The sequence below is a fragment of the Arvicola amphibius genome, chromosome 14 (assembly GCF_903992535.2).
Source record: "Arvicola amphibius chromosome 14, mArvAmp1.2, whole genome shotgun sequence".
Taxonomy (NCBI): domain Eukaryota; kingdom Metazoa; phylum Chordata; class Mammalia; order Rodentia; family Cricetidae; genus Arvicola; species Arvicola amphibius.
The window spans coordinates 59,440,576-59,465,032 of record NC_052060.1 but is presented as its reverse complement, the minus strand read 5'-3'; the positions used below and the strand labels follow the sequence as shown (position 1 = coordinate 59,465,032).

At 41.4% G+C, this 24,457-nt stretch overlaps 1 protein-coding gene across 1 annotated transcript in view; it reads left to right on the top strand.

Moving 5' to 3' along the window:
• LOC119800707 (serine/threonine-protein kinase TNNI3K) overlaps nt 1–24,457 on the top strand; it is a 227,596-nt gene that overhangs the window by 55,718 nt on the left and 147,421 nt on the right. The window contains exons 6-11 of the mRNA XM_038310871.1: nt 2,393–2,491; nt 5,724–5,862; nt 11,269–11,416; nt 11,494–11,598; nt 15,544–15,638; nt 16,259–16,408. Coding sequence (XP_038166799.1) covers nt 2,393–2,491; nt 5,724–5,862; nt 11,269–11,416; nt 11,494–11,598; nt 15,544–15,638; nt 16,259–16,408 — 736 coding nt within the window. The remainder of the gene's footprint in view (nt 1–2,392; nt 2,492–5,723; nt 5,863–11,268; nt 11,417–11,493; nt 11,599–15,543; nt 15,639–16,258; nt 16,409–24,457) is intronic.

The window sequence follows — 24,457 nt, the reverse complement described above, 5'->3', positions numbered from 1 at the left end:
TAGCTGACTTCCTCCAATCTGGGTTGAGTCATTTGTCCCCTTTGCTTAATGCTAATGAGATCATGCCCACAGAACCATCCTGTTGTAAGTAAAATTTGAAGTCAGCAGAACTTGATGTGTATTCTGCCTCTCCTTCACCCTGACTGGTTGACTGTGTTTCACTTGGTCTCCCCAAGGTTCCATTTAATTTGGGAGAGCAATGTCCATCTTTCTGTTTGTGGGTAGAAAACACAGCAGATTCTAAGGTCCTCTGAAAAACTTCAGTGCCTGACAGGTAACCTTCTGCCAATAAAAGCTATAACCTCAACTTTTATTAGAAGAACAACTCACTGTGTATAAAATATGCTTTACTGATCATCAATTTAAACATAAACTAACGATCAATTCTGGAAATGTCTATAAAATGAAGCAATGAAGCACCTGCTTATACTTTTGGACCTACTCAGAACCTCAGAGGTCCAAAAGCAGTCTCTTATCTCTTCCTTTTGGTGTATGACACTCAGTCTTGTTTCTGTTGTAACAGTGAATGTGCAAACAACAGTGGCCTAGGGAGTCATCTACCTCATAGCCTCTCTCTCTTTGGAGAACCTGAGGAAGGCTTGTGGGTGAGCCTAGAGAATCACTGCACCCTGATACTGATCTAACTTCTGACCTTCAGACATTTCTTGATTTCTACATTTCTCAATGACTTCTATTTTTAAATCTAGGTTTACAATCTGTGGTTGAAAATCCCATGGTCTCCCATAGCTCTGAGGATCTCTGGCTCATGTAAGGATGCTTGCTTGTTGGGACATAAGATGAATCAGGAGCCTATGCTTTCTGAACTCCTGTTTCCCATCTAATAGATTTTGGAAAATTTTCTCAGCTGTGTATCAGCCAAAGACCAGCCTATAAATTAGGGAAGTCCTCATTGAAACCAAATTCACTTTAAGGAATGGATGTGATACTATACAGAATATATATATATACCCGAGGCCAGTCTCTGGTGAAAAAGACCTGGAGACTCTTCAGGCTTGGCATAAAAGACAGTAGAACAGGGTACTCAAAATCAAACTACTTGGGGACATCAAGAAATGACAGAGAAAATGGAGATGCCATAAAAGGCAAAGTCCTGCTCTCTTTCTGTTTACCTGTGAGGAAGTAATAAAGTTGTAAAAATCCTTTCTTCCTTCTTTATGTTGTGGGTAACAGTTACCACCCACCTATAATAACCCAGAAAAGATTCACATGTGATGGGTACTGCTGCGTCAGTGTTACCAAATACCCAAGCATACAAGGAAAACAACTGAAAGTAGAAGCAAAAAGAAAACATAAGGGAAGACAAGGCGGCTTATTGTTCCCTTGAGATCTTGTTTCCCAAGGGTACAATCTATGCCTTTTAAAAGTCCACGTGAATGGGCAGGACCTCATGGATGCCAGAGCAAGTGAAAGAGTACTGTCCACCCCATCACCAACTAGGAAGAAAAAAGCAAACAGAAAATGATTAGAGATAAGATAACTCCATAAGATAAGAACCTGCCCCCAGCACTTCATTCATCCCTACCTCCTAGCTTACAAATCCTCCCCAAACAGTACACCTTCTGGGAATCAGCTTTGTAATCATATGAGTCCAAGGGGGCATTTGTGTTCAGACCATAGCACAGCAGAATCTGCAAAATAAACCTTTCCTAGACAAGCAGAGAAGATCCAGGTTCAGCCACGCAGACTGCAATGAAGAGAAAGAAACTGAGGAGACCCGAGAAGATGTGGTATGGGATTTTGGTTGAAGTATAAAGCTCTGTAGACAAGAAGGAAGTTCTGACTGAGGACAATAGGGAGAGAGTATTGGGAGACATGTTTAGAATGGTGCCATCAGGGCTTGCAAGGTGGATCAACAAATAGAGCCTGCTAAGCCTGACGACCTCTACTTCATCCCTGGGACCCACATTGTAGAAGGTGTCCTCTGACCTGCACATGGCATGGATGAACACAGAAACACGCATATGAGCCGGGCGGTGGTGGCGCACGCCTTTAATCCCAGCACTCGGGAGGCAGAGGCAGGCGGATCTCTGTGAGTTCGAGACCAGCCTGGTCTACAAGAGCTAGCTCCAGGACAGGCTCTAAAGCTGCAGAGAAACCCTGTCTCGAAAAAACCAAAAAAAAAAAAAAAAAAAAAAAAAAAGAAACACGCATATGAACAGGAAACAAACAAGTAATACTATTAGACTCAGGGGGACCTTAATTAGCATATGCGTTTGTTTCCTAGGCAAAGGCATGAGGGAGAGGAGATAAAAGAAAGCTGTGTTTCAGAATGGAAGTCTTGACTGGAAGCTGTGCATGGTTACTGACAAACTAAACTGGATGTTTGGCTGGCCTAGGAGAGGTCCCTAACACATACCTCTCTCTCATCTAGGCTGCAGAAGTGTTGCTAGAACATGGAGCCAACGTCAATGTTCAAGATGCTGTCTTCTTCACCCCCCTGCACATGTCAGCCTACTACGGGCATGAGCAGGTAGGTCTGCACTGTGAGCTACAGCTGCTGGCGGGCTGCAGCAGGGCCTGCTTCCCTGAAAGGATGTGTCCTTTGGGGCTTCCTCATAGCGCAGTGACAGATAGCGGCTTTGTCCCATATGCTCAGAGTCCTGGGCTTGCACCCCAGGATTGCCCAGGTAATTTATACAATATTCTCACCAGCTCCATCTGTAGGAGCTTGTAGACCCACATAAGCATTCCAATGCCTTGCCTTTCATCGTCACTGCAGAAAGGAGTCATGAGAGTATGCATTATGGTTTGCAGAAATGAGAATTGGGCAGCCTGAATTTGGGGGAAAATATTTTCCAGTTTTATGGCTGTCTGTAGTCTGTATAGTGCCCCTGATATTCATTTCTTAATGGAAAAAATATTTATGATCTGGACTTTCTAGGGATGCCTTTACACAGAAATAGAGTTCCTTGGGAGACACACAGTAAACACCCCTGTTAAGACACCAATAGAGCCAGCACAAGACATACCACAAAGGCCCTTCCAGTAGCTCTCTGAAACAGTTGTCTTTCAGAAGCTAGTTCCTCTTTTCTCCTCTCAGGGGATGTTAGGGGCTGAAAAACTCCCTCCTAAAGCCTGTGCCTGCTCTGGCTCTGAGCCTGTGACTTGCCTTAAAAGGAACTGGAGTTTGTGAGCAGGTTTAAAATTTTCAGGAGCTTTCCTCAGTTTTACTGTCAGGCTTGATGGTTCTCCAGGGTCTGTCTTTATGAGGGGGAAGGAAATGAGAGTCAGCCTGTGGACAAGGAATTGGCCTGAGAGGCCCAAGTCACAAGGGGAAGAGCTGAGAATGCCAGGCCCTCCCAGGAGCCTGGCAAGTAAGAACCTGAAGCTATCGGGAAGCACCGCTCTTAAGAAATATTTCCTATTGTGGGTGTCATTTGCCAAGTTACCAAGGCAACATCCAAAGTCCAGCAGGGCAGGTAATATTCCAGTCCCAGGGCGGCTCAGAACAGAAGAGCTAGATTGTGCATCCAGACTGGCCATCCCCCGGCCACGTAATTTCTCTGCCAGGCCACAGCCCGTGTGTCTTTGAGCCCGTGCAGAAATTCACCAAACCAGGCAACTTAACTAAACAGTGAAGTCAGATTTCAAAACGATGTTTTCTGACTCCGAAGTCTATTGATTTCCCACCTCCGCAGAGTGAAAGACAAGCAGTTCTGTGCTGATTTCAAACTCTACCCCTTAGCTAGTTTGGGGGAAAAAAAGCTGAAAAGAACTCAGAAACACAAAAGTAAGGACATAAGCAAATAAAACTGCCCTTCAGATGTGTAATCTTTATCTTTCTGTGGACTCTTCCACAGCTATCCCTTCCCAGCGCTCCCTGAGGAGTCCGTCCTTGTCCTGTGACGTTCTGGTCACCATACCTTTGTGACCCTACTAGCTGACATATGCTTGCACACCCTTAGAATGTGAAGCCATGGCACGCATATTGTGAAACTTGGCAGTCCATCCATGTGCTACTCAGAATGTACCCAGGTGCCTGGGGAGTCAGTCACTGGCTATAGTACCGTGCAGGCTCCAGAAGTCAGACGCTGGGAGAACCCCACATCCGGGATCGAGGCAAGAGCAGGCTGTGTAGTGCGCATGCTCTTTGTGGAGTCATCAACTTTGCTGATTAACCTCATCACCCAGTGGAGAGATAAAGGGCCTCTGTACTTAGTGAAGAGCTAAATTTGTTTACTTTTCCTGAAAATACAGTCACCGCCATATGAATTATGCTAAAATGTGGATGGCCCTTTTATGATAAGGGACTCACTTTCTGAGTGAAGCAGCGTACCAGCCATTTGCAGAAACTGTTGTTCATTTGCTAAAATATGCTGACACGGAGAGTGGCAAATTCAGCCTACGAGTGTGCCTGGTGCACCCTGGTCCTTGTCCTTTGTTTATTCACTTAATTTTAAGTGGAGCGATAGGTGCTCATAGCAAGAGCAGTATTTCCTACATACGGAATAACAGCACTTAATAGACAATTGACTTCCCGGAGAGCTTAAGCTGTTATGAAGTTACAGAGACGGCAGGAGAGGGAAGATGTGCTTAGGTAGCAAGGTTCTGATGGTCGGGAAGCAAGTGTAGATCTTCCCATTAGCCGTAAGAAGGGTAAAAATGCACACATTTCTCGGGTGTGTTGCCATTTCTCTGGATAGATGCTTAGGGCTAAGCCATGTTCTGCATGCCTGACAAGTCCTAACTTTCTTTATCCTCAGAGCAGCTCGAAGAGATAGAGTACCACTGTTCCCATTTTAACAGCGAAGAAACTGGGGTCTCTAAAGATTAGCTCGTTGAGTCACAGTGGCAACACTAAGATGTATGAGTTGGGCCTCCAAGACCCTGCTTTTGGCTGGTTCACTTAAGAGAAAGGTCTTCCCCCCATCTGCTACCAGATGATGCTTTCTTGAGAACTTCTATTAAGAGTCTATTGCACTGTTTGGCTATATATGGGCCACTGTACTTGGCACATTAAATACATCATCACCTCTGGTGCTCACCACAACCTGGGAGTTAAGTCTGACATGACTTCCACTTGTCTGGGTTCCAATCATAATATTGGAAACATCAGGCGGTGATTACTTAACGACTCAGCTGAAGAACCCAGCGCATACGTAGGTCAGATTGATTCCAGCTACCCACCCTGCCCACCCTGTCCCCTGGATCTTAACTTCTAGTCAGTGTGTGACACTCTGCTGGGTAGTTTGAAGTGTCAGCTTGGCACACTGTAGAACCAACTGGGAAGAGCACCTCAGTGGGGGATTGCCTATTAAAAGATGGCCTGTGGCCCTGTCTAGGGAAGATCATCTTAACTGTTAATTGAAATGTGAAATTGCCACCGTGGGTGGCACCATTCTCTAAAGAGGAATCCCAGAACTTTACTTTTAGACTTTTTTTCAGTGATAAACTCTACTGTTTTTGATTCATTGGGCTAGGATTTTCTGCTATTTTGGGGTGAAAGTAGACGAAGAGATAGCATAGTCATTTTAGACAGTAAATGTTCTGCATTGTGTTAAGGTGTTTGAGGGCAGGTTAAGACAAAGTTTAGAGTATCACAGGCTAGCCAAGAACTCATTCTGCAGCTGAGGATGACCTTAAACTCTCAATCTTCTTGCCTCTGCCTTCTGATTCCCCAACTGCTGAGCTTACAGGCGTGTGACCAAAAGAACATGTGATTTTTTTTTCCCAAACTAATTTCAAATGGTGGACTCTTTTAGGTAACCAGTGTCCTTTTGAAGTTTGGCGCTGATGTCAATGTAAGTGGAGAAGTTGGAGACAGGCCCCTGCACCTGGCCTCTGCCAAAGGGTTCTTCAACATTGTGAAACTCCTGACAGAAGAGGGGAGCAGGGCAGATGGTAAGGCTTTGTCTCCCCACTCCATGTCACGTCTGCTGAATCTTTCCCTTGCTCTCCGGGGGAGAAGCGTGGACATGGCTGCTCATGCAGATGTGTGCTAACAAACGTGTTCCACACATCATAATTCATTTTAAAAAGTTTATTGTTAAAATCAAATGAGAATATTTCTTTATCCCCTTCAACTCAGTTTCGCTCACACTCAGAACCCTGGTGTTAGGAAGGAATGTTCCAGATAGATTGGTCCTATCAACTGTTATCCACTGATCTTTTCCTTCAGTTGAGCTATAGTTAACAGACAGAAAATCCAGTAAATTTTGAGCCATTAGCTCCAAAGGTAACTGATCTTCTAAGTTCTCCTGATCCAGATCCCTTTATCTCTTCTCAAACTCCACAAAAAAAAAATTGTTCTATTCTAACCTTATTTCTTAAAGTTTTCTCTGTGTGTATGTGTGTAGTGTATGTGTGAAGTGTATGACTATGTGTGTGTTCATGTCCTCACGGTCACATGTAGATACTAGGAAAACATTTGGTATCCTGTTCTATTACTCTCATGTAGTCCCTTGCTATAAGGTCTCTCTATGAACCTAGAACACACAGTTAGGAGCCAGAACACACCAGCAATCCTCCTGCTTCTGCTACCAATGGCAGTGGGGTTACAGGTACTCCTGAGTAACACCAAGTTTTTTAACATGGATATTGGGATTGAACTCAGGTCCTCATGCTTGTTCAGTAACTGTTTTCACTCTGTGAGTCATCCCCCAGCTCCAAGCTTTGCTTACTAGGGTAATCTCGACATTTATCCACATCACTGAAGCAAGCAGAGCCTTATCTTTCCAGCTGGAGAAGACTCCAAATGTGCTGCAATTTGCACATTCAACTTTCTACTGTCTGCAGTTTACCATTTGTGCCACCTTGCTATTATGTTGGTTAGCAGATGCATTTATCTCTCTTGCAGACATATATAGTGTAGAATTGCTGAACGCAAGGGTATGCATATGCTGAACTGTTAAAAGATTTCTGTACTGTCTCCCAAGAAGTAGACATATATTCCATTTCCTCCTGACAGCCTGCCCAACAAGTGACATTCCATTGTTATACTGAGAGTTGATTGGGATAAAAATCCTAGGGTCATCAGTTTTGTGGGTTTTTTATAATTTCTAAAATTATTAAATAAATGTTGGAAAGTTGATTGAAACAAGCATCAAAGAAGATTCCCTTCTAGATTTTTATTTTTCACAGATTCACTAAGAGCCACATCTGGCCATAAAATTCTCTCAGGCATATCCAACCTCCTCCCACCGACCCCCTAGAGACCTAATTAAATGCCCATCAGTGAGAGCTCTTGGCCTTTGCAGCAAGAATGACGCATAGTTCCAAAAGGACACAGTTGTCAGGCACATAGAGCTGCCAGCTCCATGGGTCCAAAATTCAAATTGGTAATCACTTCCTGAAGCTGATCAGTGTGTTCCATCCAGTGGTGAGGAAGTCCAGTGACGGATGCAGCAACTCGCAGTTCCTGTCAGAACTGGCTGCTTCATTTTGTAGTTGAGAGACCCCTTTTGCATTGTTTTCTGTGGCGTTATGTAACAACTCGGGCATCTACATGAGAGGATCATCACAAACAGCCTGAGCCATCAGGACAAAAGCAAGGTGTGGACCTCATTTAAGCGGTCCTGGGTAGTCATTCATTCGCCCAGCGTAGGCGAGCAGAGGTGCAGCTGTGGGGAGTTCTGCAACATCATTACGTTTTCAGAACTGCCTTGCTCTTCCATGGGATCAAGTACATCCCTCCTCCCTCTTACTATCCACACCAACCTCAGCTTTTTGTTCTCCTGTGCAACTCCAAAGCCTGGCAATGTCAAATGAGAGCCATTTACGATCAGCATGTCTCCAGGATCAAAGACTCTTCTGCAAAAGGCACTGAAATCTGCGCAGCCCCACACTCCCTCGCACACCTCAACTGCACCGTATAATTTCTAGCACTTTCTTTCTGACACACACAAGTACCACATTCTTCCTACTCAATCTTCTAAAATAATAAAAAAAAAACAGCATGGCTCAGACATTTAAGTATTCTTATTTCCTTCTAGTACACTTGATATTAAGCCCGCTTTGCACTCCAGTGATTGCAGCTAACGCTCGTGAGATGGAAGGCATGAGACTCACCATCAGTGAACTCACCTTTTCAAAAATGGAGTTGACCCTCAAGATGATTTATTTAAACTTTGACTTTTCTCATAGTAAATAGACATATGAGCAAGATTAAATAGATGGCCCCCAAATTGCTGTCTAGTATTTACAGTTTGTTTCCATGGAAATGGAATGCCATAAATGAGAATGTATTCAGGTTACAACATTGCCCAAAATGTACTTCAGAAGGCAGTCTCATCAGCTCACTGTATTTAAGAGACTGGCCTATTCAGTCAGGTGTTTTCAAGTCTCGGGGTTGCTCTAGTGTGTCTTTTGGGACAAGGAGAAAGAAAAAAAAACAGAAATCCTCATGGAATTATGTTAAAATACTGAAACAGTCCTTAAAATTTCTTTTCCAGAAAGATGAAAATGGGAGCTTTTTAATTTTACATTCATTAATATTTTCTAACTCACTGTTAAATACTTAAGTTCCTTAATATAAGACCTTCCTTTAGCTTGCCACAGGCTACTGCAGAACTCTTTACAAATCTCTCAAGATGGGGCTGGAGAGAAGGCTCAGTTACAGAAAGCAAGCAATGCTCACTCAGGATGTGAGATCAACTGCCAGCAGCCACGTCAGGTGGCTCCCACTCTTCTTTAGATTCTTCAGTAGAGACTCGGGAACCCTTGGGGGAGGCTCCTGATGCTCTGGGTTCCAGAACAGACTCATGTCATTTACTTTGCCTGGCTTCTCACAAAACATAGACAAAATAAAATAAAGATGTATAGAGAAACAGATAATCAAAAGAACAGGGTGTTCTGAAGGACGGGTGTCCTCCTGAGGCATGGGTGTTCTTCTGAGGGATGGGTGTCCTCCTGAGGCATGGGTGTCCTCCTGAGGGACGGGTGTTCTGAGGGACGGGTGTTCTGAGGGACGGGTGTCCTCCTGAGGCATGGGTGTTTTTCTGAAGGACGGGTGTTCTGAGCCATTCCTCACAGTCTTTGCAGGACACAGCTAAAGCTTCTTTGTTTGCTTAAGACCTTACAGGACAATCAAACAGAGAGGCTGTCAGCAACTGTAGCAGATAGAAGGCAAATCTGCATTCAAAATCTGCATTCATTAAGTGCTACATGGTGATATGTCAGCAGTCAAAATAAGCTACACACACTTTTGAGTCACTGTGATCTTCCATCATGTTCCCTTGAGATTCTTCATCATCTAAAAATGTTCCTTGTATTTCTTCTGCTTGTATAAAGCCATCAAACAATAAGAGAAATTGGACAAAAAAATCACAAAAAAACAAATGTGTCTAGAACAGATGATCCAACTATTTTATTCTTCAGATATTGCGTTAAAGTCAGATCTAGAATTGAGCCGTTTGATGTTTAGTTTTTATTAAGCCTGTCTTGCAACAAAACTTAATATTATTTGAAGATATATACTATGTGTTTATAGTTTATTGTTTTTAACAAAAAAATTATAAGAGAAATTAGGATGGAATGATATTCATTAAATGTGTGTGTGCACAAAACATATAACATTAAATGTCTTACAAACATTCATTGATGTTTTCTCTTTGGTTCCAATAACAGTTCTGTTATAGTCATGATGGCTGATAAGACATGTGTACTTTAACGCTGATACAGTGATGGACCTGTAGTGACCATTTAAGGAATAAAACTGCAGTTGAGTTTTCCCAAGCATCCAAAACTAATTAATGTTGATTTGGGCATGAAAGGAATGTATTAAAGGCTTCTCCCTAGTTAGTTTGCACTATAAACTAGATACAACCTAGAGACACCTAGAAAGAAAGAACCTCTGTAGAAAAATGGGCATTATCAGACCGACCTCTGGCCATGACCGTGAGAGACTGTCTTGATTGATGATTGATGTGGGAGGACACAGCCCACCACAGGCAGCCCCAACCCTGGGACATTGGTCCTGGGGATGTCAAAGAAAGCTAGTTAAGCATGAGTCAGAGCTAAGCCAGTAAGCACCATCCTCCCATGCTTTCTATTTCATTTCCTTCTTGAGTTCCTGTACTAAGTTTCCTCAGTAGTAGATAATGACTTGAAAGTATAAAACAAGCCCTTTCCTTTCCAAGTTGCATTTTGTCATTGTGTTTCCTGAAGGGAACCTAGAGAAAATGTTACATAGCACCCACTGTCTACTCCAGAGCAAAGAAGAAAGTCAGGTCCAGAGCTCTCGCATCCAAGAAACATCTCCAATGTCACAAGCCCAACAGGGTCCAGTGGAGACAGATGCAGAGACTTGGCTTCGAGAAACAGCCAGGCAGGACCCTGGTCCTGTGATTGGGATTGCTACCAGGAGAAACCAGATCACATTGTTGTCACTAATAACCATATTGCCAGGATAGACTAGATCCCACACTCTTTTATCAACATCAGAGTCAAATGGGGTGAGTTGATGTGAAGATGTCACACACAGGTGTCTGAGCTGGAAAAGTGTGGAGGGGAAAGAGCATCGCTGAGAATTACCCCAAGGCCACACAGGTGACCTTGCCGTGCTTACCACTGTATCATTCAAAGAGAAACCAGAGTTCTGCTTTTGAGCGTCTTCATCAGGAAAGCCTTTCCCTTTGTATAGTGTGTTGTGAGTCTCGGCTGAGGAGTACAGCACCAACCATATGGTGCCCTCAACTTTCAGGTCACTGACTTTCACCTCTACCCCTGCACTACTGGATTTAGTGATCTGAATGGGATCTTTAATTTAAAATTTTAAATTATGTTGACTTATGTGTGGAGGCACAAGCCACAGCTCCTGTGAGGAGGCCAGAGAACGACTTACAGGTGTCAATCTTGCCTGTCAACCACATGGGGCATGGGCATAGAACTGAGGTTCACAGGCTTAGCAGCAGGGACCTTTATGCAATGAGTCATCTCAACAGCCCAGAACTTTTAAAGTTTAAGATCGGTCAGAGGAAAAAGGGGGTCAGTTGGAAAGGATACTTACGAGAATATGGCCATAGGTGCTTTGAGTGCTTATTGGTTTCTTCACTGCAAGACAAATTTGATTAGCTATATTCCATAGAATTTATGAAACACTAAAGGAAAGCCTGTTTGATGTGGTAATAGGCAATAGAATAGATAATAACGTTTTTAATTGGTTGCACTTAATTTCCTCTATTATAAACAGTAATTGGCAATTTCTGAAAGTGTCTTGGGCACTTAGGCAAAACACATGGCACTGAGCATACAAAGGATGAGAAAGAATGGATTCCAGGTGACACATCTGTGCTTTCTCACCATTGGCAGTGAACGCTCAGGACAATGAGGACCATGTCCCTCTGCACTTCTGTTCTCGCTTTGGACACTGCAACATCGTGAACTACTTGCTCCAAAGTAGTGACTTGGAGGTTCAGCCTCACGTGGCCAACATCTATGGTGACACTCCTTTGCACCTGTGAGTATGACCTAGCACTTATCACATCCAATTCTTGTCCTCTTATCAGAATATCAAAATATTTTCTTCCCGTCCAGGGCCTGCTACAATGGAAACTTTGAAGTTGCAAAGGAAATCATCCAAGTAACAGGAACGGAAAGTCTGACAAAGGAAAACATCTTCAGTGAGACAGCTTTTCACAGGTGAAGAATGTGTCTGTGCACTACTCTCTGAGCTTGGCTGACGCCATGCAGCACCCAAAGCCGTGTACACAAAGCCGTAACAAATAGTGGCAGATGTTGCTGTTAGTAAGTGAGCGTAGGCACAGGACAAGAGACCTGGCTGGTTGCAGGGATGTGGGAAGAAAAAGGTGGGGGCAGACGCTGCCATCAGTACAGCAGATGGGGCTGGAGCCAGATGCTGCATTTCCAACTGGAGCCACAGCGACAGCGGCTGATGTTGCCAAGGCAACAGGCCCATCAACATCTGTAAGCATATTGCTCCTCGCTCTGTGAAAAGCTGCCAAAAGGGGCTGTACTCATAATCCTCCTCCGACAAGAATCTCATTACTAGGCTTCATCAGCATCAAATATGACACTTTCTCCCTCACTTTCTTAAACCTTATGTGCAAATGTGCCTACCCAAGATATCCATCTGTCAGCTGCTAAAAGCCTAGACAGGATGGTGTTGGGATACCTAAGATGTAGCTCTTTTCTTGGAACCCTTAAAGGATCTTGCCAGTGTGCTTAGGAAAGCACCCTGCAGTATCAACTGGGATTGGGAAAGATGCACACAAACTCAAGAAACGAATGAAGCAAGAGGCTGCTGGTAACTCAGAGACACAGCAGCTTCTGAGCCATCCAGGAGGAATATGGGTGCTTCACAACACTTGGAGCCCTGAAGGGCTGTTATTTTACTATAAAAAGTGATGCTTTGAATTTGATAAACCTTGAATAGAAAGAGCATTTACTTAAACATTATGTATTTCCCAGCTAATTTGCAACCTCTAAAAGTGGTATTCCAGACTCATTTGTTGTCTACATATTGTTTGGTTTATGCTGGAAAATAATAGAAAGGAAAAAATTCATTAATACTAAAGCAGCATTAACCTTGAGCTTTTATCTCAGGCATCAACCCTTCAAATATAACATGAAATTGAGGATTTATTTGCTTTTCACAACCAAACTGTTTGCAAAGAAAAGCTACCACTCAGGAAGGAAGCAGCGATTCCACACTGGGTTATAGTGTTCGTTGTCTCATTCAGTTCTCATAAACTCTTTTAGAGTCGAAGAAAAATCTAAGTTTCTATTAATTACTCTTCCTGGGCCAAATAAGTCCATTGGGGGGCTAAGAAGGGAAGGCTCTATTTTGTCTCACAGTTTGAGGGGAGATTGTCCATCATAGTATAAAGGCATGATGGCAGGAGAGAAAGAGGAAGCTGCATGCCTTGCATCCGCAGCCAGGAAGCAGTGGTGAGTGCTGCTACTCAGCTGGCTCCTCCTTTCCCTCTCTGTATTCAGTCAAGGACCCTAGCCCATGGGGATAGTGACACCTACAGTCAGGAGAGGTCTCAACTGTATCTCTCTGTGAAAATCTGCACAGACACGTGCAAAGGTGTGCTTTGCTAATGACTCGAGAGTTAATTAATGCAAATCAGTTGACAGTAGAAATTAACTATGATAGATGTGTGTGTCCATATATATGCATAAATATGTAAACACATACATAGATATATAGATATGTTCATATAAATACACACATATGAATGCATGAATATATCATTTTAACATGCCATGTCTTGTAACTAGTTAAAAGGACTGATAAAAGAACTTGGACAATGAACTATGACCTATGGAATGTCGCTGGCCCTATTTATGACGTAAACAGTTGAAAGTGATATGAAACATTAAAAAAAGATAATGATGATTTATTCACCAAGTCATTCAAGGAAGAACTACTACAAACCTACACTTGGCCTGGAGTAGGAACAGTACCACCACAGGATCCTTTATCTCCTTAAAGGAGCCCCGTTGTAAGATGTGAAGGAGTCAGAAGCTTGCCCACCACCAGACCCAATATCATGCTTTCCATTCTAGTGAAAAGAAGAAGCCTAGCAGACAGCCCTGCCTTTGTTTCATGAAAAGGCATCATACAAGGGGGAAGGATTTAGCTGTCCAATGCAGGGACAGCTTAATTAAGAATGACTTCCTCGAGGCCATCCAGGAAGAGGAAGGAGTGAGACCCAGGGAATTGCTGAGCTGAGTGCCTGTTCCCTTCCTCCAGCCATGGTTGTATGCAGTTGTTCCCTGTGCTGGATGAGAAAACCTAGCTTCCCTGGGTTTAGGAGGATGGCAACAGTCATCATGTTTTGTGAAGGAAAACTACAGGAAAGAGTATATTTCTAGTTTAAAACGACAATTTTGTTAATAGTTGCCACGCTTAATCTTTTTTATTTTGACTGGCTACATGCAAAATTACCTCTGGATATGGGCATATTTCTATAAGCGTTTAACTGGGGGAAGGGAAGACCCATCTTAAATGTGAGTGAAACCTTCCCAATCTAAATAAAACACACTAAAGACATGAAGTGAGCTGAGCACCAGCCTGGGATCCCTCTCTTTTCTGAGCGCAGCTCTGGCTGCTCAGCCACTAAGGCACTCCTGCATCCTTCCCTACCAAACCAACTGTTCTCTCTTTAAGTGGGAGCAAAAGGAGCCCTTCTGCCCCTGTTACTCCTGCCCCAGCAATAAGACAACTATCATAACACAATGAGTTTACCTCACACAAACTCTTCCTCCATGCACCTCAACTTTCACAGTAATCATTGAAAGTCAAAACTCCATCTGAGTAGTTCAGCAGATTTATTGCAAAATTTATCTATAAAAATTTAATTCCTGAGATTCATCTGTTGAAAATTCTCAGCTTAGATCGATGCCCCATTTTTTAATTGAATCATTTATCTTGCTGATGTCTAGTTTCTTAAGTCTTTATTTGTTTTGGAAATCATCCCTCTGTCAGATGTGAAGTTGGTGAAAAATCTGTGGGCTGCTACTCTGTCCTATTAACAGTATCCTTTGCCTTATGGAAGTTTTTAAGTTTCATGAGGTCTCATTTATTAATTGTTGATCTTAGTTTCTGCACTCTTGGTGCTCTCTTCAGGATGTTGTCTCCTGTACCAATGGATTCAATGCAATTACTCCCTGCTTTCTCTTCAGATTCAGTGTATCTGATTTTATGTTGTGGTCTTTGATCCACTTGGACTTGAGTTTTGTGCAGGGTGGTAGAGATGGATCGATTTGTATTCTTCTACATGCCAACAATCAGTTAGACCATCATTTGTTGAAGATGGCTTCTTTGTTCAATTGACTATTTCTGGCTTTGTTCCAAAAAATCAGGTGTTCATAGATGTGTGGATTTTTGTATGATCTTCGATTAAATTCTATTGATCAATGTGTCTTTTTATGTCAGTACAATACAGTTTTTATTACTACAGCTCTGTAGTAAAACTTGAAGTCAGGGATGATGATACCTCCAGAAATTCTTTTACTGTAGAAGATTGCTTTTAGATATCCTGGGAATTTCTGCTTTTCCATATGAAGTTAAGTATTGTTATTTCAAGATCTGTAAAGAATTTTATTGGAATTTTGATGGGGATTGCATTGAATCTGCAGACTGCTTTTGTTAAGATGGCCCTTTTCACTATGTTAATCCTACTGATACATGACCTAGGAGACCTTTTCATTTTCTGGTATCTTCTTCATTTTTCTTCTTCAAAGATTTGAAGTTTTTTTATCATACATGTCTTTTACATGCTTGGTCAGGGTTCCCCTAAGACACTTTATATTATTTGTGGTTATTGTGAAGGGTGTTGTCTCCTTGATTTCTTTCTCAACTCATTTGTCATTAGTATATAAGGGGGCTACTGGTTTTATTTTTCATTTGCTCTTATATCCAGCCATGTTGCTGAAGGTGTTTTTGCATAAGAATGCCAGTCTTATTGGATTAGGTTCTAAGGATACTGCTGTATTTCAACTACATCTTGGAAGACAGTATGTCTAAGTAACAGTCCACACTGAAATCCTAGGAATTAGGTCTTTTTCAGGGACATGACTCAGTACATAAGAACCTTTTGTCTTTCCTAACTGCAGTGCTTGTACCTATGGCAAGAACATTGACCTGGTCAAATTTCTTCTTGATCAAAATGCTGTAAACATTAATCACCGAGGAAGAGATGGACACACAGGTGAGACTGTGCCAAGAATATCATGCCTACACAAACCTGTCAGTTATCCCGAGCAGTGATGAGCCAAGGTGGAGCAGTGTACTGAGAATGGCCAAGTCCCAAGGGCCAAGTTATTTTTATCAATTAGAATCATTTAGAATTAGTGGTAAGTGCCAATAGCAAAAATCAGATTGTTTTTTCAATTCCAATGTTGGTTTAAAAATCTACATACATTCTTTGCATCCTGTGCTCCCTGTATCATAACAGGTTGGTGACATCTCTCTGCCCTTGGTGTGGTGCACAAGAAAAATACTGACTGAGGTCTTGATTATTTTTTTTTTATTTTGTAAAGGCAATAATATTTGTTATTAACCACTACTGTAGAAATAGTAATAAAATATAAAAGCACAATCTGAGCAAATATAGTCAATATAGAAGGTTGCCTTAGCTACATTTCCTCTATTGCTGAATATATCACTTGTTTTCTCAATAATAAAAATTAATAAAAATAATTTCTCATCACATATCAAGTATGGCTTTATATTTCTGGAAATGACCCTGTTTGTAGGGATGACTCTTTTGATATTAAAGCACCCTTTTCTTCTTTCTTCTTTCCTTCTTTTTGTTTTTTCCCCTCACAGGACTACACTCTGCTTGCTACCATGGCCACATTCGCCTGGTTCAGTTCCTACTGGATAATGGCGCAGATATGAATCTAGTTGCTTGTGATCCCAGCAGGTCTAGTGGTGAAAAAGATGAGCAAACGTGTTTGATGTGGGCTTATGAAAAAGGTATGTTTTTAATCATCGCATCTCTGCAGTGACACATTGAGCTGTGTGCATAGATTATGCCAGTGCATCAATAATCCCTTTGCTTATATGACTGAGCCTCCCACTTCCTCTGTAGATTGTGTGCAAGGCTCTGGGGACTTGGATCAAAGAGTCCAACAGACCATTATTAGAGAAAGAAACTTCTGGGCTGCAAATGAGCTGATGTATTGACAATGAAAAGAGACAGGTCTGCTGAAATTCTAAACTCCAGAGAAACAGGACTGAGAAAGGTGACCACAGCAGAGTAGTCTTACAGCTGGTTTCTGTGTTTAACACACACACACACACACACACACACACACACACACACACACACACACACATACATGTATACACTCACACATATCTGAAAAAATGTATCTACATCAACATTTCTTCTAGGACACAGAAACCAGAAGAAATGTTGATGTGTGTGTATATATATAAATATAAATATAAATACACACACACACACACACACACATATACAGAGAGAGGAGGAACATTGGTCAGTTTAAACCCTACTGAGAACATCAGTGTTACAATAAAGCAAGGGAGAAAATATACAAAACAAACAGTTCTCACATTAAAAGGAATAAGATAATTTATTTCAGAACCAAATTGAGTTGCCATGACCCAGAAACACAAATGTGGTAATATCTTCATCAAGTTTTTTTGTAAACACAGGACAAAATAGAGTCATAACTGCAACATTTTCCAGATGCATTGATGGGAACATCAGTCAGGCTGGTTACAGCCGTGCAAGGGCACCTCTGTTGTAGGTCTCCAGTGTGATGTGCTGTCACACCCAGCCTGTGGGGTGTTGAAGCCAAGGGGCTGTTCACACTCATCAAAAGGGGTTGCTTCATAGTTTCAAGGATTTAGGTCATACACAGAGGTGGGTAGTAAGTATCCTAGGGCCTGTTCTGAAGCATGCTTGATATACCCGATTTCTCAGTTGGAGAAGGAAATGTATTTCCCCTTTACACCTGTGTATCAATTGCACATACCTTCTTGATTAGGGATGTAACCCCGTTGTCCTCCTCCTCTCAGGGCTGTGAACTTGTCTAGCTTGAACCTGTGCAGGTCTCGTGTGAGCTGCCCTAATCTTTGAGTGCATGTGTATCTGGAATACCCTGCTTTCTTGTAATCACCCAGCACCTTTGAATCTGGCAGTCTTTCTGCTCCCTCTTCTGTAGAGATGATTAGGGTATGAGGGGAGGGGTTTGATAAAGACATTCCATTTAGGGCTGAGTGCTCAAATATCTCACTCTGCACAATGTCCAGGTGTGGGTGCATTTCAATCTTCCTCATCAAGAGGCTTCTCTGTGAGTAATAAAAGGCACTAATCTATGTGTATTACCATGTCATTAGAAGTAATGACAGTAGTAGGTTTCCCATAGGCCCATGACCTATCAGGATCTTCAGTCACTAAAGCGGTGTCAGGTATGGGCTCCATTTCATGGAATGAGCCTTAAATCCAACTGAAAAGTGACTGGTCACTATCTTAACATTTGTACTATGATTAGATCAATTTATCTTGCAGACAAGTCACTGATGCCCAGGTCACAGTGTTTGTAGCTTAGGGAATTGATGATTAGATTCCTCCTCCAGTAGAGTACCTCCTTAAAGCACCATGGGTACTAGTCAAAAATGTAAAACTTCTACTTGGGCAAAAGCTTGATGGTTCTATGTTGGATGGCATAAGTAAGTATTATCTGCAGCTATAAGGCCTCACCACTGTGTTATGAAAAATAACCAGTAACCTTGGCAATAAGATGTGATATTTGGGGGTTTCCATGAGACCCCCTTTGACCAACCACTCAGCAAGATGTAACCAGTTCGTGGAACCGGAGGTTTTACTTGGTGCCACTAGATGTCTATTTAGGTTATTTCCCCCTATTATTTGGTGTCTTATCTTCAATTCCTTTCATATATGTAGATATTTTATGAAGCATCTACGTCGTAGGTTTCTGTATGGTTTTCCTCACAGCCTTTAGTTTTAGCTGTACCTCCCATACTCCCTTCTTCACCCTTGTCTTCCATCCCCCTCCTTATTGGATCTTCCTTATCTGGTTTCTTCTTTGCATCGTTTGGATGTTTAAAGTATATATATATATATAGATAGATAGATAGATAGATAGATAGATAGATAGATAGATAGATAGATATAGATATAGATATAGATATATGATTTTCATTTTTAATGTGAGAATCCCCAAACACCATGCTGACAAGCAAAATTACCAAGCTGTAGGCTTTCTCAGCCTGCCAAGTTGATCTAAAAAGGTTTTTGTGCCTGAAATAGGGTAAGATCCATTAGCAAAAGGAGACAGGAAGTTGGAAAGATGAAAGCAGGGAGCTACTGCAAGCTCAGAAACAGAAAGACAGAAAAAAAAACCCACAGCTCTGAAGATTGATAGTGAAAATTATCAGGATCATTTTCAGATAGGCGAGTCAATAAACCAGTGTTGAAACAGGCAACACCATAGATCCTTGCCGAAGTCCCATTCACACAGCTCAATGAATCCTGACACCCATCCAGAACCCAGATGAAAAATGTACCAGCTCTCAAACCCCAGAAATGCTACTGACCTTCTCTTTCAAACCCTTCTCCAATAAGTATGCTACAGACTCCTGTTCTGATTTATGGACTGGACTGTTATGGTATATTCTACTACATCTGGCTTCTGTTGGTCAACAATTTGCATGATCAACCCATCTCTTTACAAACAGTTGTAGCCCGTCCACTTATATCACTGCCTAGTGTCGTATGTCGAGGAAGCATCACAACTCATCTAGATATTCTACCATCCTTGGAAATGTGCTTACAGCTTTTAAGAATACCATGCCATGGAACTCACTTGAGTGTACAGTGTGCATGCTTTGATGGATATGAATGAACTTCGGGAAGGTATCACGGCCTTATGATTTGCACTAAGTTAAGGCTCTAAGTTGTTCTCTCTGTAAGCATCAATTGGGGAATATTCCACAACCTGAAGCTTGGAGGCCTCGCTGGGTTCATGTTTGTTCATGAACTGCCAGACAGCCTTTCTCCAGGACTGCGAGATTCAGAGGAGTGGTGTTTAGCAAGCATTCGTCTTCCAGAAGGCAACTCTGGAATTGCTGTTGAAGCTATCTCTTCACTGGGCTTGACTTTGTTTGTTTTCAGTTGATCGAGAGTGATAGTTGAAATCTGGCTTTATTTATTGCAGCTTCTGTTTGAATCTACTCTTTACAAAACAATAAATCATTGTACAGCTCCTGAGACGTTTTTATGGCAGAAATACTGGAGTTCAGTGGGCCTGCTCACTTGTCTCTCCACCAGTCCTATCTGTCACCTCTATCTGTCCAACTAATGTACCAGGAACCAGCATGGATTCCCATAATTACTGTGAACGTTAGCAAACGGAATGTTAGTGCTCAAAAGACAGACGGATGGTTTGCATATGTTCTGGGGCAGAGCAAGTCAGACCAGCAAGATGACATCGTTGTTATTTTCTGGGGCATTGTTTTCATGTGCTCTGTGAAGACTGAAATGGCCTTGTTAGTGCTGTCAGCAGGACAAAGTTTCTGGTTGTTTTCCAAAGAAATATGCTTTCTTTTGTCCCTTGGAGAGGGACTCACCAAATTAATTATGGCTTTCAATAAATATTCTTCTGCAAGCAATACAAACTTTAGGAAACAGTGAGGCCTGTGCAGAATTCTTTCTCACGGGACAGAAGGGTTTAGATCCATTCTAGTTTGTCAGGTGTTCACAGAGGTTTCTGTCCTGCCTGGTCCTGCAGCCATTCAGTCCCAAAGAAACACACAGAGGCCTGCATTAATTATAAACTGGTTGGCCTAATAGCTCAGGCTTTTTACTAATTCTTCTAGCTTACATTAGCCCATAATGTTTGTCTGTGTTATCCACATGGCCTGATACCTTTTATCAGTGAGGCAGTCTCATCTTGCTTCCTCTGTGTCTGGGTGAGGACTGTACACTGACCCTTTCTTCTTCCCAGAATTCTCCTGTTCTGGTCACCCCACCTATACTTCCTGCCTGGCTACTGGTCAATCAGCATTTTGTTATTGAACAAGTACAAGAGACAAATCTTTCCAGGGTACAAGACCATTGTCTCACAGCACTCTTCGCACCCTTTTTTTCAAAACAAGAACTCTGAATCTAATCTCCTTTGTTTAGCTTTTTTCTGCCCATTATCCATAACAACTTATAACTAGTACTCTAAACAAAGAAAAACATCCATAATCCATTTTTGGGGAATATGGGCATAGTTTTCCAGGCTACTCCCTGCTGATTTGGGGGCACTGATAATATTATGAGGACCTACAGAAAATTTGGGATTATGGTCAAGTCCTGACTTGAATATTCTGTGAGACTTGATCATCTCAGCCAGCAGTCTTGAAGCTGTTCTGGATGTAGAACTCAGAGGAAACTCCAATAGAGGTCCTCTGAAATGTTGGATCATCTGGGCCATCTACTCCTATTGGAGATTTTTCAGGGGGTCTTCCTTGATAAAACTGGATTTTTCTTAACCCAGAATGAATCTCCAGCCTCTCATTTCCTGTGGAGACAAAACCAAAACCTCTTCTCCAAAGTAACATATCTTTTGACTTAAATTTCGAAGTCAAGGCATTTTCAAAATATATGTTGGATTAATTCAGCAACATTTATAATCAAATGTCTTTTAGCAGCTGTTGCTCCTTCCTTGGCAGTCAAACAATTCAAAGACAACACAATAACATATAGTATCCAGAGTCTTTGTGTATTTTCCATCCTAGAAGATAAGCTGGGGTAGATGAGAGTTGGGAGTGTTAGTTTTTCTCCTGAATCCAGGTTCCTAGGTGGGTTCTAATTCCTAGAGATGGAGTTCCAATCCTAGCCCTGGCCTGGCCTGGTAGCTGAAAAGCCTCAGATAAATAGCTTTTTCATAAATTTGTGCCACAAAAAGTTAGGCGCCAAATAATGAAGGAAGTTACAAAATAATCCTACACTAATTCAGAATTACATAAAATAAAATAAAGACTTATTTATTTAGGGGTAGACTCACAGATCACTGTCCTAGATCATAGTCCTCTGCACAAATGAGGAACAAGAACTGAATCCAGAAGTGAGAGAGAGAGAAAGAGAGAGAGCATGCGCTTTACCTCAGTAATTATAGTATAAGAATCCACACCCATGTGGGCTGGTATTTTAAAGGCTAGTAGCTGAAGGAGCTACCACAACACCCGTCTTTATTTATTAAACTACATTTGAAATGCCACTATATTTCTTCTTTTTGTCTAAAAAAAAGAAGGCTATAACAGTTGATAATAATAATTTTCAAGGAATACAAATTTGCATTACATTGTTAAATGAGCTCTATAGGTACAATACCTTAAACAAGATTAGAAATGTATGTACAGTATGTTTTAACAAAATTTGTATACAATATACAAAAGTAAAACCAATATAAAACATTTAAAACTAATAGTTGCTTTTTAAAAGTAGATTCAATAATCTACCTTTTTATTTTATCATATTTATATCCTCCCCTTTTCTTTTCAGAGTAGAGTCAATGACCTACCTTTCTATCTTATCATATTTGTATCCCCTATTTTCTTTTCTTTTCTTTTCTTTTTCCCTCTCTCTTTCTCTCTCTCTCTCTCTCTCTCTCTCTCTCTCTCTCTCTCTCTCTCTCTTTCTCTCTCTCTCTCTTTTATTTTGGTCTTTCAAGACAGCGTTTCTCAGTAGCTATGGAGCCCATCCTGGAACTTTCTCTGTAGACCAGGCTGACCTTGAACTCACAGAGATCTGTCTGCTTCTGCCTTCTGAGTCCTGGGATTAAAGGCTCCTGCTACCACTGCCTGGCCTTATCTTCCCCCCAGAGATCTTATTTTTTTTTAAAAAAGGGAAAAATGAATGGAATAATGGGCAGATTAGTGTGAATTTACTCACACTAATAATAATAACAGTGAGTAATAGAGTAAATACTTGTGAGCTATTATTTATGGACAATTTACATTGGTATAGATTTTTTATATTGATACAAGTTCAAATTATATTTGTTATATTGGATATGTTTCTATTTCTACTTACAATATTTGTATACCTAAGCAAGGTTATTTTGTCAGATTTTATGCATGCATGTTTCTACATCTGCTTAAGACATTTTGCAGATTGATACAATTTTAGTATATATTTATCATATTGTATTATACACTTCTACCTCTGATCAAGATACTGATACTTTGTTTACATTTTTGAGGTCATTGTCTTCCTTTACTGCACAGTTGTTAAAAGACTGTTTAATATTCTGATATGAAGTCTTAATCTTTAAGTTATATAGGTATTAAGTATTATAGGTCAATAGTCATTTATGTTTGTCATACTTTTAGTCAGACTCTTTAGGTTCTTTAGATACATAGAAATTGTATTCTGCATAGACAGGTAATCTTCAACCACTTCAATGATCTGTAGAACATGTCACTTAAATAACTTAGGATTCTGTTGATGTGAGACACAATTGCTCCTGGCAGCACTGATCTATTTCTAAGAGAGTGTTGAGCACAGAAGACACTCCACTTGGAGCTTGGCTTCTTGGCACAACTGGCCTTTGGGCAAGGAACTGCCCATACCTCAGTCACTGACAAAATTCACCATGTCTAAGTAGAACAAGCAGGATGCAAGAAAATAAAACTTTCAAATGTTGCCAAGACAGGGTAAGACAGTTTTGAAAAATGTCCTGCCTCTTAAAATGGTCTGTCAGTTACTCTAGGCCTTAGCCAATGTTGGTTGCTTCAACATTTAAATGAGACTTTGGGTTATTGTTCATGTAGCCAATTGTCTCCATCATATGCTGCACATTTTGGAAGCTGCTTGATTGCACTTCCCACCTACTCCAGTAATATTGTCTCCCTTCTCAGGCCTTTGATGGGGTTGAAGGTTAGATAGTTATCCTTATCTTCCTCTTATGATCTAGCCAAGCCATTCCAATATAAGACTTAGACTCCTAGGATAGAATGTTTATTAAAACATTTAGCATAGTGCATATAGCTTTTGTATTGGGTTTGTAACTCTCTTATTTAAACAAAAGGGGTAGGTACTGTGGGAGCTCCTTCGGCCAATAGCCTTTAAGATACCAGCTCACTAGGGTATGGTCTCTTATACTATAATTATCATGCTAGAGCATGTATGTGTGCTCTCTCTCTCTCTCTCTCTCTCTCTCTCTCTCTCTTCTCTCTCTCTCTCTCTCTCGCTTCTGGCTGCTGGATTTGGGTTCTGTTCCCCATTTGTGCAGAGGATTGTGATCTGTGTGTCTGTGTGTCTACCCCTAAATAAATAACCCTTTAATATACGTAATTCTGCACTAGTGTGGGAATATTTTGCAACTTTCACCATCAGTCAGGGACCCTGCTCTACCCCAGGAGACAGAAGGTAGGCAGGGGCTTCACAAGCAGGGTCTCTCTGAAAGGATAACTTCTATTATGGGAGTCTGACGTAGGATATTTATGGATATGGCCCAACATATAAACCCAAAACTTACTTAAAACAGTATGAAAGATTGTTTTGTGATGTTTCTATCACTTAGTTGTGCAATTCACAACAGTGAACATCATAGACGTTTCCATCATGTGGCAATGGCACAAGGCTGGGCACATGTTCTGAATATCTTCTCAGAATAGAACAGTATTTCACCTTTCCCAACACCACTCATGATGTAATAACGCTAAGCTATTTTACTTGATGCAAAGTAAATTTTAGTGAGCCCTCACTGCAATATTCTGATCCAGTAACTCCAGGGGTGTTTTAAGGATTTAGAAAAGTCATTTGTTCTTTTGGAATATGTTCTGAAGAGTTGATTCACCCTGGTTTTGTGGGACCATATAGGATGGATGTTGTCTATAGAGATGAAACTTTTATCCCATGGAGACCAAGATCAAATCCCTAGTGAGATCAGTTCTGCACTATAATCTACTGTTGAGAATTAACCATGTTTGGCTAGACTGAACTAAGCTCCAATTTTACAGTATTTAGAGTGCTCCTCCTTC